This window comes from Canis aureus, chromosome 17 (genome assembly GCF_053574225.1).
Source record: "Canis aureus isolate CA01 chromosome 17, VMU_Caureus_v.1.0, whole genome shotgun sequence".
Classification (NCBI taxonomy): Eukaryota; Metazoa; Chordata; class Mammalia; order Carnivora; family Canidae; genus Canis; species Canis aureus.
The window spans coordinates 58,040,085-58,058,643 of record NC_135627.1 but is presented as its reverse complement, the minus strand read 5'-3'; the positions used below and the strand labels follow the sequence as shown (position 1 = coordinate 58,058,643).

The 18,559-nt window shown below is 44.6% G+C and overlaps 2 protein-coding genes and 1 long non-coding RNA gene across 11 annotated transcripts in view; 1 reads left to right on the top strand and 2 right to left on the bottom strand.

Annotated features, from left to right (window-relative positions):
• MED4 (mediator complex subunit 4) overlaps window positions 1-1,736 on the top strand; it is a 56,212-nt gene extending 54,476 nt beyond the window's left edge. For all 9 annotated transcript variants that reach the window (XM_077855708.1, XM_077855711.1, XM_077855716.1 and 6 more), the window contains one exon: window positions 850-1,736. In XM_077855708.1, coding sequence (XP_077711834.1) covers window positions 850-1,022 — 173 coding nt within the window. In that variant the 3' untranslated portion in view covers window positions 1,023-1,736. The remainder of the gene's footprint in view (window positions 1-849) is intronic.
• Window positions 667-3,943, bottom strand: LOC144288076 (uncharacterized). Its single transcript, XR_013356025.1, has 2 exons — window positions 3,501-3,943; window positions 667-3,068 (listed from the first exon to the last, which is right to left on the bottom strand). It is a non-coding gene; the product is annotated as an uncharacterized LOC144288076 (long non-coding RNA).
• Window positions 3,944-5,045: 1,102 nt separating this feature from the next.
• NUDT15 (nudix hydrolase 15) lies at window positions 5,046-15,115 on the bottom strand. The gene is made up of 3 exons (XM_077855717.1): window positions 14,912-15,115; window positions 12,000-12,196; window positions 5,046-7,786 (listed from the first exon to the last, which is right to left on the bottom strand). The coding sequence occupies exons 1-3, from the start codon at window positions 15,067-15,069 to the stop codon at window positions 7,644-7,646; spliced, it is 498 nt and encodes a 165-aa protein (XP_077711843.1). The 5' UTR covers window positions 15,070-15,115; the 3' UTR covers window positions 5,046-7,643.
• Window positions 15,116-18,559: the final 3,444 nt, after the last annotated feature.

The following is an 18,559-nucleotide window of genomic DNA, read 5'->3' as shown; positions in this document are numbered from 1 at the left end:
CAAGGAAAATTTAAAGAAAATTTGGTACTGACTACTAAAGGGTAAAGAGAGCTGTTTTTAAAAAATAGAGCACTAACAGATGCGGGAAGCATCTGTGGCCCACGGGATGGTAGAGAGGCTGGAGGGGGTGTTCCCAGGCTGCAGCCGGCAGGCAGGGATCCATCCACCAGCCTTCAGGTTCCTGGGAGCCCGGCTGGGAAGCCGCCTTGAGGGTGAGGGTGAGACTTCAATGCCCCTGAAACTTGCGAGGGAGTGAGCACCGCTTGAGGTGCTTGATGTCCCTGCGTAGCCGGCACCACAGGCCTGAGAAGGAAAACTACATACAGATCCCTAGGCCTGGTCCCCTTGCACAGTCCCTCCAGTGCCCTCTGCTGACGAAGATTAACATGGTGGCTGCTGGCAAAGGAGAAACGTTTTCAGTGGATTCAAAGCTTAGGCAGTTTAAACTTGTAATACTTAGTATAGCACATGTTAGCTATTTAAAATGTGTAGAGAGAATACTATATACGACCTAATACATATCTGTGTATAGTTTACATTGACACGTATAAGACACATTTGATGGGTCATCGTGAACGTCTTACAAAAGAAAAATTAGGTCAGCTGATTATATAAAGTTACCTAGATGGAAGCATGATTTTTAAAAAAATAAAACACAGGTTCTGGTTATTAAACACCATGCTTTTTCTTGATAACTTTGATCTTCATTAATTTTGCCAAATGTATGTTTTGATTCCTGGCCTTAAAAAAATACTGGCTTCAGATTCTGTGCATGAAGGGAAGTGTAGTTAAGTAGTAAATTAATTACTGGTAGAAGTGTTGTTACATATACTTCTTTCTTTTCTCCAGATGTCCTTGCTCCGCAGTACCCATGGCAGTCAAATGACATGTCAATGAATATGTTACCACCAAATCACAGTAATGACTTCTTGTTGGAACCTCCGGGGCATAATAAAGAAAATGAAGATGATGTAGAAGTTATGTCAACAGACTCCTCGAGCAGTAGCAGTGACTCTGATTAAAAACATAAAAGACACAATTCATACAGAATTGAATACCATGGGGAGCACTTGGGTGGCTCGGCTGAGTGTCAGACTCTTGATTTTGGCTCAGGTCGTGATCTCAGGGTTGTGAGGTTGAGCCCCGTATCTGGCTCTGTGCTGGGCATGGAGTCTGCTGAAGATTCTCTGAAGATTCCCCCTGCCTCTCTCCCTCTCTAAAAACCAAACAAAACAGAATTGAATGCTGTGGAATTCTGTTTTCTAAAACTATTGTAAACCTGTAAAAAATAGCCGGGTAATACTGGCTATAGCGGAATGGTGCGGCCCATCAAGAATCACTGGACTTTTCTTTTAAAAGCCAAAAATCATGGTTTCAGTTCTAAACCACTAAATGAATATTTAAAGAATAATCAAAATTTATTGTTGGGAAAAAAATTACTCAGTGCTGTTCTACGCCATTATATTCCAGTTATGTTGGACTTGTACATAGTAGGTCTGGAAATACACGTTGAGGGAAGTGACCGCTGTACATACACTAATCAGCCCCTGGAATTAGTTAGAAAAGCATTTTAAATAAGGGCAGTGGATCACTGAATGTCTATCATATCTCAGAATAACAAAACCCTCATTTTAAAGTGAAGGCTGGTAGCTTCGGTCACAGTAACGGGGGAAATTGTCTCAATTTGTACTATCTGTAATTATTGTAAGTTTTGTAAATAAACTCCCTTGTTTGTACTCTGTATGCTTTTTTCTTTTAATTGAAATATGTCGTCAGTGAAAGTAAATTATTTCTGTAAATCCAGTTGCATTTTATATGCACTAAAGTAGAATTCGGGAGTGTGAATGAACATGATGTACTGCATACAGCTGAACTAGTAGTCACAACTGGTAGGTCTCACAAAGGCCCATACTGACCTTAGAAGAAATATAATGAAGTTGGTTCTTGTGGGTTTTTTTTGTTTTTTTCCAGTCTTCCCACTTGTTTTTTGTTGTTGTTTTTTTTTTTTTAATAATTTTAAAAAGCTTACATAATGTCTGATCTTAAGAGTGACATTGAAAGGTTTTAGAATGGGAAGCATGCCTCTTGCCTTCACCTTCCGTTTCACTGCAGTTCCCAGAGGGAATCACTTAACCACTTTTAACTTCTAATGGTTAACCTCCATGTTTAAATAATATGCTTATACAGTTACAATTTATTTTAGTGTACTTTTAAATTTTTTTTCAGGTTGCAAAAGTAACAACATCCATAGTGGAGCATTTAGCAAATAGAGTAAATTACATAGGAGAAAATGAAACGTATTCTACCAAGAGATCCTGTCAACATTTTTGGGTAGGTTTTTTGATCTGTTTTAAAGATCCACATGTATACACTTTTTAAAATGAGAATGTGTATTTCCTGAGATGCTATAATAGTTTTTAGTAATCTACATCCTTGCAACTCTTTCCTTTTTAGTATTTAAATGAAGACCTGTAGAAAAACATTTGTCTTCCAACTTCAGCAATTACCCTGGAAATGAAATTACATTTTTAGATTGGAATCTTGAATAATACAAGGAACAAAGTGTGAGTGTCCTGGTTTGGGATTCTAACAAAATACAAATTATTTCAGTTCAATGTCTTTACTTTTAATGTGGATTCATCGGCATGCCACAGTCACGGGTATGTGGCATGGTAAAATATTGGTTGCCTAATTAAAAAATATACGTGCATATATACTATAGCCAAGGGAAAGGAGGTGGAAAGGAGTGAGCTGAAACGAGGCAAAATCAGTGCTTTTCTGAGTGTAGGGTATATGGAAGTTCACTGTACTATTTTCTGCTTCTGGTATGTTTGAAAATTTTTCATGTTAACATTTTGTTTTCTGCATCAAGTGTTAATTCTATTCCAATTTTATTGTTTTAAAATGCCAAGGAAAGGGAAAAGCTTGGACTCTTCAGTAAGATGGCTTTGATGCTGAAGCTCCACTTCAGGGATGGCAGACCCACAATAGCAAACGTTGGTTGTTTCGGTTCCAGTTCCTTAAGCCCTGATACTTAGGCCACCTGTTGGGTCAGTCTGTTAGGTGAGCTGTAACAAAAGAACAGACTCCGGTCTTGAGCAGGAATTTTCAGAGTTCTGGATTTTAGAAGTCCCAAGATGAGGGTGTTGGGAGGTTTGGCAAGTCTCGTGGCTTGCCTTCTTGCCGTGTCCTCACATGACGTTTTCTCTGAACACATACCTCCCCCTCCCCAGTCCTAGTGTCTCTGTGGATCCAAATTTTCTAAAGACTGTAGGCAGACCAGATTAGGGTTCACCCTAATGGCCTCAGTTTAGTCATCCCTTTAAAGATCTCTCCAAATGCAGTCACATTCTGAGGTATTGGGGTTTAGGCCTTCCACACTGGAATTTTAGGTTCTGATACCAGTCCCAACGTGTGTGGTGGGAGGGGGTGGTTCCCTGCACCCCCAACAAGCAATCTGGACAACAGCAAGAGGCCCTACAATTCAGTTCTGATACTACCTGGCTATAGGATCTGGTTCCTCCCTCCACTTGGCCAAGCTGGTGATGCCAGTCGCATGCCCAGGTTGTCGTTACCTGTATTTCTGACTGACTGGCTATAAATCCGAACTTCCCCGCACTCCTTCCTGAGGTTTGATTAATGTGCTAGAATGGCCCACAGGACTCAGGAAAGCTATTTACGCACTAGATTACTGATCTGTTATAAAAGGATACAAGTCAGCAACATCCAGATGCTCAAGATGAACTGGGCAAGAATAGGGAACAAGCTGAGCTTCCATGCCCTCCCCAGGCATGCCACCCTCCCCAGATGGCCAACCCAGAATTCTCTGATCTCTGCCCTTCAGGGTTTTTATGATTACATTGTTGTCCTTTGGTGATTACTTCAGCCCGTAGGCCCCTCCCCTCTGCAGAGGAGGTGTGCAAGGCCCGATCCTCTAATCACCCTACTCACTTAGGTGGCTCCATTGGCAACCAGCCTTCATTCTGGGCCCTTTCCCAAAGCCGCATTAACGAAAGACACTTTTTTATCACTCTCCATACTGCGGAAATTACAAGGGTTTTGGAAGCTGTAAGCCAGGAACTGTGGACAAAAGCCAAATAGATCTATGAGAAATTCGGATGACCAAAGTCACAATATTGTATGGGGACACAGATCGGCCCATTACATCACCCAGGAGACTGGATAAGCTTTATGAAGTAAATGTTTAATGGTCTGGTAACGTATTTGCTTTTTTAATCTTACATTCAATTTGGCATATGTGAGGTCCTTTCTAAGGTCCCTTGCATAATCAATACATACACTTAAGACCATTTTACTGAATTTGGTTAGTATTTTCAATGAACTATTTTGTTGTATCATCATTTTAACACAAATTTTTTTTCAGCAGTTTGTATGAGACCAAACCTTTGGCCAGCATGTATCTCCCTAATTATAACATTTACCTGGTAAAATGATTTTCTTTGTAACAATTGACTTCAAGGCCATTTAAGTGAATTCTGTTGCCACAAAATGGGTACTTTTATTTCTTAAATAACTATATTGTCTTCTAAATCTTTTGCTGAAACCTCCCTTTTAAATGTCTTAGCTACTTTACTTTCTAAGGAACTTGCTGGTTGCCTGCTGACTGGAGATCTGGGTGAGGCCTTCCACCCAGTTTGAGCATCAGACCCTAAAGCCTTTCGGGACCCATCTAACACTATTAGCATTAGTGATCATGCAGAACAGATTTCCACTAGGTTCACCTCCCAGTGACAGGTGCTGGCTGCCGTATTGAAGGCCTCCTAGGCCGACGTGGGGTCAGTGAGAAGCAATATTTGCCATTCACAGTGTCGATCTCGAGCCCCCGTAGCTAAGTCCCCCTCCCCTTTATCCCGTCCTTTGCTTTCCCTTTCCTTCCTTATGTGTTTGAGCATCTTCCAAGTGCTGAGGGTACAGTGAGGAATAAGACAGAGGCTGCAGGGCAGGGGAGGGCCAGATAATACGCACACGACCCAAACACCAAGACAAATCCAAATAGTGGCAAGCACAATAAAACACAGGGACAGTTCAAAACTTCAACATTTATTGCAACAATGACTTCTAAGAAGGTAAAAACAAAACAAAACAAAACAAAACAAAACAACTTCCCAAGAGTTGTGGCATGGAGCAGAAGGGTCTTCAAAAATCAATAAATACACATATGAGTGTTAATTTAAAGACATTAGTATCAAAGACATCATGACTAAAAATGTCATAATCGAACACTTGGGTCTCCTGAGGTACAATCCAAAGTTTGCATCAATTTTTTATTATCTTTTTTAAAGACTTATTTATCAGAGAGAGAGAGAGGGAGAGAGAGAACGAGCAGGGGGGAGGGGCAGAGCGAGAGGGAGAGAATCTCAAGCAGATTCCGTGCTGCGCACAAGCAGCCTGACACGGGGCCCAGTCCCACGACCCTGAGACCATGACCTGAACAGAAACTGAGTCAGATGCTCGACCAACTGTGCCACCCGGGCACCTCAAAAGTTTGCATAAATTTTTAAACAACCCCCCACCCCCACCCCCAAAAAAGTCATGCTTTTGGATTGCTGCTTTTCCTGTACTGGAAAGTTCACTCCTTGATCCTGACGCAAGTACCTGAGACTCATGTACATGGGACCCTTGTTAAAGTGAGCGTCTCCGACGTGGGAGCAGAAAGCTTTCCCCTTCTTCTAGGTTCTTTGGTCTAATAGCTAAATCGACATGGAGTCACAGGAAGAGAAATCTAATTTTGTATATACAGGAGCCCATACGAATATGAAAATCAACGAAGTGCCCGGCGCAGGAATCTTTTATACCTTTTAGATGAAGGAACGATGCATTCGTGAAGAACTGACAAAACCAAAGGGGTCTGAGCTTGGGGTGGTTAATCAGTGAAGAAGTAACGATATCTCAGTCTTCTTGTTGCTAAATCCCCTATCTCTGGGGATAACCTGTCTCTCTTCCTCCTGGTGCATACGGAGGGTGCCTTTCACGTGGGAGATTTATTTCCCGCTTTCAGGAACACAGAGGATGCCTTCTTGCACTGGCTATTTCTTCAGTAACCTTAATTAAAATTAATCAATATGCCAAAATGGCCCATTTAAGGGTGGCGTATTCCCCTTTACCTAATAGCGCTCATTTCTCTGTCACTGAAAACCCGGTTGCCACAGGTTTGGTATGAAAACATCCTCAGGAATCACTGCTTAGTGCTCTAAGAATGGGCTTTTCCAGAATCCCCTCTGCTCAATTTTTTTCTAACTTGCATACCAGAACATTCCGTGCTCTCATCTCTACTGTGCAACAATAGGGTTTCACTTTGATTAAGTGTCAACAGTAATGTTGATATTTGGTCTGATTTATTACAATGGGATTCCACTCAAAGTGTCCTAGGTTTAAAATTAGTATCCTACAGCTGCCTTTCCCATATTAAGGATGTTAGGTTTGTGCAAAGCACAACGGCCACATTGGTTACACGGCCAAGTGCCTGGAACGCAGTGTTTCTCCAAGTGTGGCTACATTCAAGCGTTTCAGAGTCACGGAGAGGCTGTGGGAAGGCGGCCTGGAGAAGTTGCCCGCTGCCTGCTGCCTGGAGACCTGGGTGGGGCCTTCCACTCAAGTTTGAGCATCCGGCCCTACAGCCTTTTGGGACCCGTTTCAGGCACTGCATCACGGTTCAAGGGTCTTAGTACCTCTTCCCTCCAGGAAGCTTGTGGTTGCACTCACAGACCAACACAGACAAAATGACAACAAATAAACCCAAACAGAAAAACAAAGAGGACTAAGGAACATAGATTCCTTATGAAGGTTCATGGGACAGACGATTAAAAAAGAAAAGGGAGGGACACTCGGGGTGGGGGGCGCTCAGCAGCTGAGCATCTGCCTTCGGCCCAGGGCGTGATCCCGGGGTTCCGGGATCGAGTCCTGCATCGGGCTCCCCGCAGGGAACCTGCTTCTCCCTCTGCCTCGGTCTCTGCCTCTTTGTGTCTCTCATAAATAAAAAAAATAAAATAAAATAAAAAATTTTTAAAGATTTTATTTATTTATTCATGAGAGACACAGAGTGAGAGAGGGAGGCAGAGACACAGGCAGAGGGAGGAGCAGGCTCCATGCAGGGAGCCTGACGTGGGACTCGATCCTGGGTCTCCAGGATCACGTCCTACGGCAGGTGCGTTTTAAACCATGGAGCTATCCAGGGATCCCCTGAAATTTTTGTTTTAAATAAAACAGGAAAATCAACATACGTGACAAATGCTGCAGCAGGCATGCATGTCAGCATCTGAACGAGGATCTCTATTTGAAGGGACACAGGGAGGCTGTTCTATTGCCGTCCCCTCCATGCAGCGGGTAACGGCAAACTGCAAAGTAAATATCACAGAAGAGTACAGGATGCAGAATTGCCACAATATCACCATTTATCACACTTTCTGAGTCTCAGTCTCACATGACCTAACTGACCTAATGCCAGAAAATGTTTCACAAGTCCTGGCTGAGAGGGTGGTGGGTATATGAAGAGACAGCAAATAAATTGACAATCATATGGAAACTTTTAGATAGAATGCAGTTGTTCTGAAATGTGGGTTATTTTTCATTCTCTAACAGGACCTCATTTTGTCTTTTCAAAATAAATCACGTTATCTTCTTGCCTAGAGATGATGATGGCCTTTGTACCCCACCAGATGATCCAAGTCCTCTTTAAATGGATTGTAGCCTTGTTCCTTTAAACATCGCAGTACCCAGAAAAGCTGGTCCAGGGGAGGAAATTCTTCCCAGGGAACCCACTCCCAACCTAGAAAAGAAGATACCAAATCAATTTATTTAGCTGGAAGGAAACAGAGAATATTTATGTTGGCAAGTTAATCTACACTTAGAAAAAAAAATTAAATTTAAAAATGACTTGCTAATAACAGCATGCTACTAATCACAGTGGGGCTATGCATTAGCTCCGCTGTGCCAACATAATTTGCGTTTAGGATGATCTTAACAGAACGGTGATCGTTTAAAACATGCTGCTATGTCATCGTGAAGCCGGGCTTATAAAGGCCCCATATGGTAAAACCCAGACTAAGGACCACTCAATTTTTGCTTGAATATTTGGCTAAACAAAACGCACAGAACTTTATATACTACAGGTTACAACACTACATTAAAATAGACCAGTTACCTCACCTATAGAACAGGTAATCACGAAATTCCTCAGCTATCCTCCACCTTTTTTTTAGTATGTATGTATGTATGTATGTATTTATTTATTCATTCATTCATTCATTCATTCATGAGAGACACAGAGAGGGGCAGAGACACAGGCAGAGGGAGAAGCAGGCTCCCTGCGGGGAGCCCGATGCAGGACTCGATCCCAGGACCTCAGGGTCACGATCTGAGCCAAAGGCAGACTGTCAACCACTGAGCCCCCCAGGCAATGGAAACTGTGCAGAGAATAAAAAGTATTCTTCTTGGTGTACTTTAGATAGACAGTATGGATGGGACTGAATTACAAAAAAATCCATTGGAAGAGGAAAGATTTACAGACGCCTGCGTGGCTCAGTGGAGGAGCATCTGCCTTTGGCTCCTGGGGTCCTGAGATCGAGTCCTGCATCGGGCTCTCTACATGGAGCCTGCTTCTCCCTCTGCCTGTGTCTCTGCCTCTCTGTGTCTCATGAATAAATAAAATCTTAAAAAAAAAGAAAAAAAGAGGAGAAGCTGTTACAAAGCAGGGCAGGGTAGGCTGGGTATGAGGGAACCCCATCCCTCTCATCCCCTCCTTCCTTCAACATATTCTGAGCAACGTACTCTATGAACAGGAGCGGGGCAAAGGTGAATGAGCCTACGTATCTGCTTTTGTGTATTCACAGTTCAGGAGAGGACGACTTGAAGCTGAACCCTTGAACTGAACCCGAGGTGCCTTCTGAACGTCAGGGGAGAACGCAGGCCTGCAGCGTGGGGCAGGACGGGAAGTCCCTGTGCACCAGGGCTCGGCCATGCACACCCCTGCCAATCCCCGCAGAGGCCGGGTGAGCGGGGCCCTGGGAGACACAGGCTGCTGGCCGGGGACTGGCCAGAGCTGGGGGGACAGTCGGTCCCTTGGGTGCTTTCTCCTCAGCCCTTCTCTACAAATGAACACTTCCTATGTCTGCTTCTTGAGGACGTGAGGTATGCAAAACCAAACCATTTCATCATTTTGTCTCAGGTTTGTTTTTTTGCCTGTATTAGAGATAAAAATTAGGAAATGGTCATTCCTCCTCAAGTTTAGGGTTTTTAAGATAACAGTTGGGGACACCTGGGTGGCTCAGCGGTTGAGCGTCTGCCTTTGGCCCAGGCCGTGATCCTGGAGTCCCGAGATCGAGTCCCACATCGGGCTCCCTGCATGCAGCCTACTTCTCCCTCTGCCTGTGTCTCTGCCTCCCTCTCTCTGTCTCTCATTGATGGATAAATAAAATCTTAAAAAAAAAAAAAGATAACAATAATTGGTGCATATTACCTGAATAAAAGAAACCTCAGACTGATTTTTAAAAAATTGTTATATGAATTATATTTTGCTTTGTAAAGGGAAAAAAGTAAACTGAGTCCCAAGAAAGGTATTAAAGTGGAAACCTGCATATTTACACCTCAATTTAATATTAAAAAGACAAGTAATCAACTGCTCCTCCCTGCAGCTTCAGGATGTCAAGACTCTTTTTTGTTTCCACTGTTACGGTCCTCAATTCACCCAGGACAGTTAGGGGTGGGACAGAGCGCCGAACTCGTAGTGGGCTCCCCCAGCGAACCTGGTGCGTTTCTCACCTACCTCTCCTGCTTTCCCGTTTTGGAGCATGAATGATTTCAGCTGTACTCTAGGCCAATTGAGTCCCTTTGGATACTTTTTGGGTGTTTGTGTATGTGTTACTGTGATATAAGAAATACGTATCTGGCCTTCCTCCCTGTTCCCTGGCACAGAGCTCCTGAGACCTTTGTAATTTTCCGAGTGACAGAGGTGAGAGCAGCATCACTTGTCATCCAAAAGGAGCCCCCTTCAGGGGCTGACCTGAGTTTATGCTAATAAGCTGATGGGTCCTTGGGGTTCCCTACATAGCTTCAGCCTGGGGGCTGGTGACCAGAAGGACTTTGCACCACCCACATCCCACCGGAAGGGAAGGGAGAAGAGCTGGAGATTGAGTTAATCGCCAGCAGACAATGATTTAATAAATTACAGCAATAATAGTATGTAATGATCCCATTCCATAGGCACCTCCGTGAAAACCCTACAAGAGCCTCCCGGTTGGTGACTGCATCAGGGTGCCAGGAGGGCGTCCTGCTCGTCCAGAGTGTGGAAGCTCTGCGTCCCTCTCCCCACCAACCTGGCCCAGTGCCCCTCTTCCATTTGGCTCTCCTTGAGTTGTTTCCTTTATAATAACCTGGTAACATCAGCAAAGTGCTTTCCTCAGTTCGGCAGGCCCGTTCTAGCAAATAAGGAACCTAAAGAGGAGGTTGTGGGCAGTCAGGAGTACAGGAGGCTGGGACTTGCGACTGGTGTTTGGAGTGGGGGCAGTCCTGTGGGGCGGAGCTCCTTAAGTTTTGGGATCCGACACGGACTCCAGACAGTGTAATCCAAAGACCCTAACGGATGTCTGGAGAACTGTGTGGTGTGAGGAGAAAAGCCGCACATCTGGCGTGAGAGTGCAGTGAGTAAAAACAGCTCAGACTCTGCAGCTCACTGTAGAGGGATTCGAGGAGCTGCTTTATGAAAAATCGTCTCGGAGTCAACAGGCCTTTGGGTGGAACATGCCTTTCTGTTCATGCAAGCAGTTCGGTCTGCAAAACACTTCAGCGGTGATTCATTCATTCCAGAGACATCACTGCCTCCAGGCCTAGGCATCTCCGCCCGCCCCCCCCCCAGCCCTCCCTCACCACCCTACCTGATGCGGTACCCAAGTGTCCCTGTTTTTCTTCTTATTCCTCACCGTTGGATTTTAAAACACCTGTTAATTCCTTGCCTTCCCCAACCCACCCCTAAAACGTAAAGTCTGAGAGGGCAGGGGCTTTGCTCTACCCACCAGGATTCCTTTAGTGCCTAGAACAGTGTCTGGCACACGGTACTCGGTGAGTAACATTAGAGAATAAATGAAATGTTCCCAGGGGGAGGTCCAGTACATAAGACACACCTGGGTAAGGTTTCTGATGGCAAATAGTATGTTTGAGAAGTTTGAGATTTTATTCTTTCTCGTGGAGCTTTACGAAATTTCAAGTGAGGTGAGACATGCAAAGCCCCCAGAACAATGCTTAGCATTCGGCAAATGTCAATTGTTGTTAAAGCTTTCGGAGCACTGGACTCAACACAGAGGATTAGCGGTTTTGTCAGGTTCGTCACTTGCTTTTCGGGAAATTAATTAATTAATTAATTATATTTGGGAAATCAATTAATTAATTTATAGATTTTACTTATTTATTCATGAGAGACACAGAGACACAGGTAGAGGGAAAAGCAGGCTCCATGCAGGGAGCCTGATGTGGGACTCGATCCTGAGTCCCCGGGATCACGCCCTGGGACGAAGGCAGGTGCTAAATCACTGAGCACCCGGGCATCCCTATTCGGGAAATTTATACCTTTCTTGCACAGGTGAGAACACTGAGGGTGTCCCCTTAAATGTTTCGCTGAGAATCAGTTTGAAACAAAATTAAACACTAACAATAAAACTAAGATTTCCTGAGCACTTGTGGTTCTTTATACGTGTTAACTCATTCCATCCCTACAACCACCCACCTGAGGTGGTTACTTGTATCACAGAGGAGAAAAGAGGCCCAGAGACCTTATATAACTTGCCCGAGGTGACACATCTCTAGTGGGGAAAACCAGGATGTGAGTCAGGAGGTATATCTGCGGAGCCAGTTCTCTTTCCTGCTGTGTCCTTATGTCCCCGAGGGGGGGTGGGGAGGAGGGTATATTTATATTTCCATATGAAGAGACTCTAATTCTCTTTCCGTGATATGCTGCTCTAAGAAGGTGCATGATTATAGAATTATCTTACTTTCATTTTTTTCAGGCTCTGTGTTCTTTGGCTCTGGGTCGTGAGTCAGATCCACCTCTCCTTTCATTAGTATGGTCACATAATGGTAATTTTCTTTCTTGAAGAAGGAATTCACAACTGAGGCAAAGCGAACATTTTTCAGGTGAAGAGCTGCTTCTTCCCAAGTCTCCCTTTGAGCACATTCTTCCCACGTTTCCCTGGAACACAGAAGCACGCCACTGTATTCAATTCCGTTTACCTACTTTACTATTTTTTTTTGCTATGAAATTCTTGGCTAGGAATTTCTAGTGTAAAGCAAAAAGAACCGGCTCATGCTTTAAAACAATCAACAACCCAGCTTTTGATACTCTTCTTATCTGGGGTATAAGGTATCTGAAGTTATCGGAAAACCAGAAGGACTTCCTATGGAGTAAAAAAAAAAAAAAATTATTAAACATTCAGCCAATTCAGCACCAGGTCACGTGCCTGGAGGCCGTATGTCACCAGGAGACAGTTTAGCATACCAGGTAAAGAGCACAGGCTTTGGAACCAGCTAGACCTAGCTTTGATTTCAAAGTCCATTACTTTCTACCTTGGACAAATAAAAAGAGGTAAGCCACCCCCTCACTGGGTTGTACGTGTATCAAGGAGTGAATGATGTCTTTTCCTATAGCTCAGATTTTTTTTTTTAAAGATTGATTGATTGATTGATTGATTTATATGAGCAAGAGAAAGGGCAATCGCGAAGGCATTTCCACTGCAAATTTCCTCTGGGCCCAGCAGATACTACAGGAGACCACCAGGGGCGGGGGGGTCTGCCTGTGTCTCTGCCTCTCTCTCTGTGTGACTATCATAAAAAAAAAAAAAAAAAAAAGACAATGGAAGAGGACGCCTAGGTGGCTCAGCGGTTGAGCATCTGCCTTCGGCTCGGCACGTGACCCCGGGGGTCCTGGGATCGAGTCCCACCTCGGGCTCCCTGCATGGAGCCTGCTTCTCCCTCTGCCTGTGTCACTGCCTCTCTCTTTCTGTCTCTCATGTATAAATAAATAAAAATCTTAAAAAAAAAAAAAAGTGAAAGCACACATGTGAAGAGCTTAGCATAATATCCAGCACTTAGTAAAAAGCTCACTAAAGTTCAATTCTGGCTCTTATCATTGCATATCTGAGTGAAGATTCCAACACTTCATTGTGTAATTATTACTTTTAGCCATTGCTCCAGTACTTATATATTTTAACTAGTGCTTAGTTTGTGACCTAACACTTACTATCAACAAGGTACAATATAGTGTGTCCGTCTGGGCAATGTGATGCTCAACCTAAAAATTGTATGACTTATTAACTGACGGCTTATATCAATTATCTAAAAATGATAAACATTTTTTTCTTAAGATTTATTTATTCATGAGAGACACAGAGGGAGAGGCAGAGACACAGGCAGAGGGAGAAGCAGGCTTCAGGCAGGGAGCCCGAGGTGGGACTCAATCCCGGGACCCCAGGGTCACAACCTGAGCCTGAGGCAGGTGCTCAACTGCTAAGCCTCCCAAGCCTGCCTAAAAATGATAGGCTTATTGATGCTTTTTAAAATCCTGAAGACCAGAGATTCCTGGGTGGCTCAACGGTTTTGCGCCTGCCTTCAGCCCAGGGCGTGACCCTGGAGGCCCGCGATCAAGTCCTGCATCAGGTCCCCTGCATGGAGCCTGCTTCTCCCTCTGCCTGTGTCTCTGCCTCTCTTTGTGTCTCTCATGAATACATAAAGAACATCTTTAAATAAAATCCTGAAGACCTTTTAAAAAACTCCATGTGCTGAAGGATCGCAAGAACTCCATGTTTCATAAAAGACAAAGTCTGATTAAACGGAGCTGGGACAAATAAATAAATAATAATAAAAACAAAAAAACGGAGCTGGGACAAGGCTCCACGCCTAACGAGCACTTTGGAACAGATGGATTAGGAGAATATAGTCAGAAGGTACCAAGTTCTCCATATGACCCAGATTCTTCACCAGGGCACGGAAAGAAAGGGAAAGTGTGTGTGTGTGTGTGTGGGGGGGAGGGGGTGTTACTGTGGGATTTGGAGATTTAAGAAATTCATCAGCCGTAAAATACATGTAATTTTTTTTAAAGATTTTATTTATTTCTTCAAGAGACACACACAGAGAGAGGCAGGGACCCAGGCAGAGGGAGAAGCGGGCTCCCTGCGGGAGCGGATGCAGGACTCGATCCCTGGACCTTGCGGTCATGCCCTGGGCCGAAGGCAGGCGCTCCCCGGGCGCCCAATATATGTGATTTGTGCTCTTCTTCGCTCCCGATCGGTACAATAGAAAGGCATTTTCAAGACAATTTGGGGAAACAGTACAGACCGAGCAGCACAGCTTGTTCAAGAGTTATCTCGCTGGGGTGAGGAAACGGCACGTTGTCAAGGTGGGAACGCACGTGTCCGTTTTCTAGAAAGCTGCCCCCGGCACGTGCCCGCCCTCGAGGGCTGCGATAATACATATCGGAGTCGCCCAGCAGACGGGTCCGCACGGCAGGGGCGGCGGGCGTCTGTCGGGTGACGGGGCCCCACGGACAGCCGGGCGACCTCGAGGCCGCTGCAAAGCCCCGAGCTGGCTCCGACGAAGGCTTGGCCGCTGCTTCCCCGCGCTCGGCCCCCAGCTCGCGGGCACCGGATGCAGCTGGCACAGGTGCAGAGGCCCAGCCGGCCACCCCGCCCGCTCGAGGTTAGAGACCCACCGCCCCGCCCCCAGCAGCTGAGCACCCCACGGCGCAGGCGCGGCTCTCGGCAGGCACCGGGCCAGGGGGCGGGGCGCAGCAGCCCGAGGGGCGGCGGGCGACCCCGAGGCGACGCAGCGTCAGCACGCACGCACGCACGCACGGCGCGCGCCCGTCCCCCGCACCTGGGGCTCTCCCGGGGTATAGCCTGTGGCCGCTCACCCGAACTCCAAGTGGCCCCCCGGAAGTTGAAAACTGCCGGCTCCGAAGGACCCTTTCCTCTTGCCCAGGAGGACACAGCGCGGGTGCCTGCTGCTCGTCACCACCACGCCGACCCCGACCCCAGGCCGCCGCCCCGCAGCCTCCGGGAGGGCGATCATCGCGCGGGCGGGCTGCTGGCCGGAAGTGACGTCGGCCCCGCCCCCCGGGCCGCCACCAATCGCTCCCCGCGTCTGCGCCGGCGCAGAACTCAAAGCCCGAGTTCTGGGGCTTCCCTTGGAGTGCGGCGTCTCTGCTTCACGTGGGCCGGGGGCGGGGCCGGGGGCGGGGCTGGGGAGCCAGTGACGCACCCAGGCCGGCCGGTCGGGGCTCTAGGGAGGCCTCTTAACCGCCGCGCTTGCAGCGTTGCCGTATCTGATGTGGGAAAGGAGGGCAACAACGTTGTGAATTTCCTTACTGTGTGTAGACCATCGGTGACTCGTGGAAAGGGGCACAGTGACCTTCCTCTGGGAGCCCAGCCGCCTCCGGGTTAATACTTTCCTTTCCAGGCAACCTGAGCCTGATCCCTGTAGGACCCTGTAAGCCTTCTTTAATTTGTAAAAATTCCTTTGGAAATTTCCCCTTATCTCTATCCTCCAAGATAGATGTTGGGAATCATCCCCCAAGCCTGTGGCCCACTGATACACATCCGAAGGGTCTCGTGCCTGAGTTTTTATTAAACAGGAATAAATGACCTTATTTTCCCCTAATGGTAGGCCCCTCAGGATCCAGAAACCTTGTTTCCAAAATATCTTGGAGGCTTGTACTGTCCCTAACCTCCTCCCAACTTGAAAGGATATAATAATCTTCACTCTGGGAAACAAACAGGGTTGCCGAAGGGGAGGTGGGTAGGGGGATGGGATTACTGGGTGATGGGAGGAGCCCTTGGTGTTAGAGCAACTGACTAATTATTGAAATCTACATCGGAAAGTAATAATGTACTATATGTTGGCAAATTGAATGTAAAGAAATGAAACAAAAAGAAAGCATGTGATCAGTCACCTGTCACAACCCCAGTGCAGTTCTTTCTGCCCGCGGGTCCTGTCCCCATGCTTTAATAAAACCACCTTTTTTTGCAGCAAAGATGTCTCAGGAAATCTTTCTTAACCATTTGTTCCAAACCCCAACAATTTCTATATTAATATCTACTCTCAGATTCCTCCAAACCCTGCATTTATCAGCCACCTGCTTTTATAATCCTCTGTGCCTTGCACATCCTATTTCTTTGTTTGTTTGTTTGGATGAATTTCTCCACCACAGGAAATTCATTGTAGCTACAGCTCAAATCAGTGTGGTACCAGGGCAAGGACAAATGATATAGAAACAACCTGGTATAAATAATTCAGAGTATTAACACAACATGGAAAAAAGTTAAACACAATCAATACATTGTGCTGGAAGGAGTTACTAGGTATCTGGGAGGAAGGAGAACCTGTTTGAGTTGTTCACACTATGCACCACCAAAAAAAAAAAAAAAAAAAGTCCCAGCTCAATCAGAGTTGTAATGAAAACAAACTAAAAACAAACAAATGACTAGTCTCTGGATGGGGAAGATTTACTTTTTTCCATTACTATAAATTAAATTTGACTTCTATCAAAGTAATGTGCATATAATCTAAAAACATTGAAAAACGAGGACGAATGGGGATGACTGTATGCACCAGTCTTGCTTTCATTCACTTTTAGCTCTTTGAACTGTTATTTCTGATATTTGCCTACATATTTCAAAGTAATATGTTTATTCTTCATGTTCTTTTTTTTATTCTTCGTGTTCTGATAAATGACTAAACATTTGTGCATCTCTCCTTCCACCGACAAATACGTCCTTTAATAGGTTATGCACCCCAAAGATGTTCTATGATATTTTCTCAAATAAAAATTGGCAACAGGGATCCCTGGGTGGCGCAGCGGTTTGGCGCCTGCCTTTGCCCCAGGGCGTGATCCTGGAGACCCGGGATCAAATCCCACGTCGGGCTCCCGGTGCATGGAGCCTGCTTCTCCCTCTGCCTGTGTCTCTGCCTCTCTCTCTCTCTCTCTCTCTCTCTCTCTGTGACTATCATAAATAAATAAATAAAATTTAAAAAAATGGCAACATATAAGAAAGGATAATACATCATGACTGAATGGAGTTATTACAGAACTACAAAGTGGGCTTAATATTTGAGAAATCAATCAATAGAATTTATTATATTAAAAAAGAAAAAAGGAACACATATAATCATCTTAATAGATGTAGAAAAAAACGAGAAAATTCAGCACTTATTAATGATTTTAGAAAGTTAAGCAAACTAGAAATAAAGGAATTTTAACAACCTGATTTAGGACATTTACAAAGACCTACAACCAACATCATAATTAATGGTTGTTATGGACTGAGTTACACCCCCTTCCTCAAATTTGTGTGTTGAAATCCTAACCCCCTGATACTTCAGAATATAACTATTGTAGAGATAGAGCCTTCATAGAGGTAATTAAGTTAAAATGGAGTCATTAGGATGCGTCCTAATCCAATATGAATGATGTCCTTAAAGAAGGGAAGATTAAAGCAAACACAGAGGAAAAATCCATGTAAAAACACAGGGAGAAGATAGCCATCTGCAAGCTAAGGAGAGAGGCCTCAAAAAGCCAACCCCACCGACACCTTGATCTTAGACTTCTAGACTCCAGAATTACATGAAAATAAATGCTATTTAAATCACCTAGTCTGGTACTTCCTTATGGCAGCCCTAGCAGACCAATGCAATGATGAAAGACTAAGATTTAAGAGAAGCAAGGATATCACTTTAAGTCATCACATCGCTGGAGGTTCTAGATAGTGCAACCAATAAAATCAAGAAATATCAGTGAAAGTTACATTGGAAAGGGAGAAGTGTCTTTATTCGCAGACAATCCTAAGGAATCCACAAAAAGCTACTAAAACAAATAAGTTTAGCAAGTTCATAGAATTCAAGGTCAATATACAAAATCAATTATATTTCCATATACAGATAGTGCCCAAATTATGAGGTTCTATTTATAGTTTTTTGACTCTATGGTAGTGTGAGATCAGCATACATTCTGTAGAAACCATCATTTGAATTTTGAATTTTTATGTTTTCCCAGGGTAGCGATATGCAATGTGGTACTCTCTTGTGTTGCTGTCCAGGGGCAGTGAGATACAGCTCCCTGTACCTTTACAACCATTCAGTTTTTTATGTTCAGTGGAGTATTCAAAAAATTACATGAGATATTCAATGCTTTATTATAAAGTAATAGTAAATAATATTTAATAAATTCAGAAACTGAATCTGAAAAGCAACATCGTGGAAAATATAAAATATTAAGGGATAAATTTAGCAAAAGATGTGTAAAATCTGTACAATGAAAACTATTAGACATTCCTGATGGAAATTAACTAAAAGAGAAATACCATGATTTTGGATCAGAAGACTCCATATGGTTAAGTTGTCAAATCTCTTCATTTTTTAAAAGATTTTATTTATGTATTTGTGAGAGACACAGAGAGAAAGACAGAGACACAGGCAGGGGGAGAAGCAGGTCCCATGCAGGGAGCCTGATGTGGGACTCGATCCCAGGATCCTGGGATCATACCCTGAGCCGAAGGCAGATGCT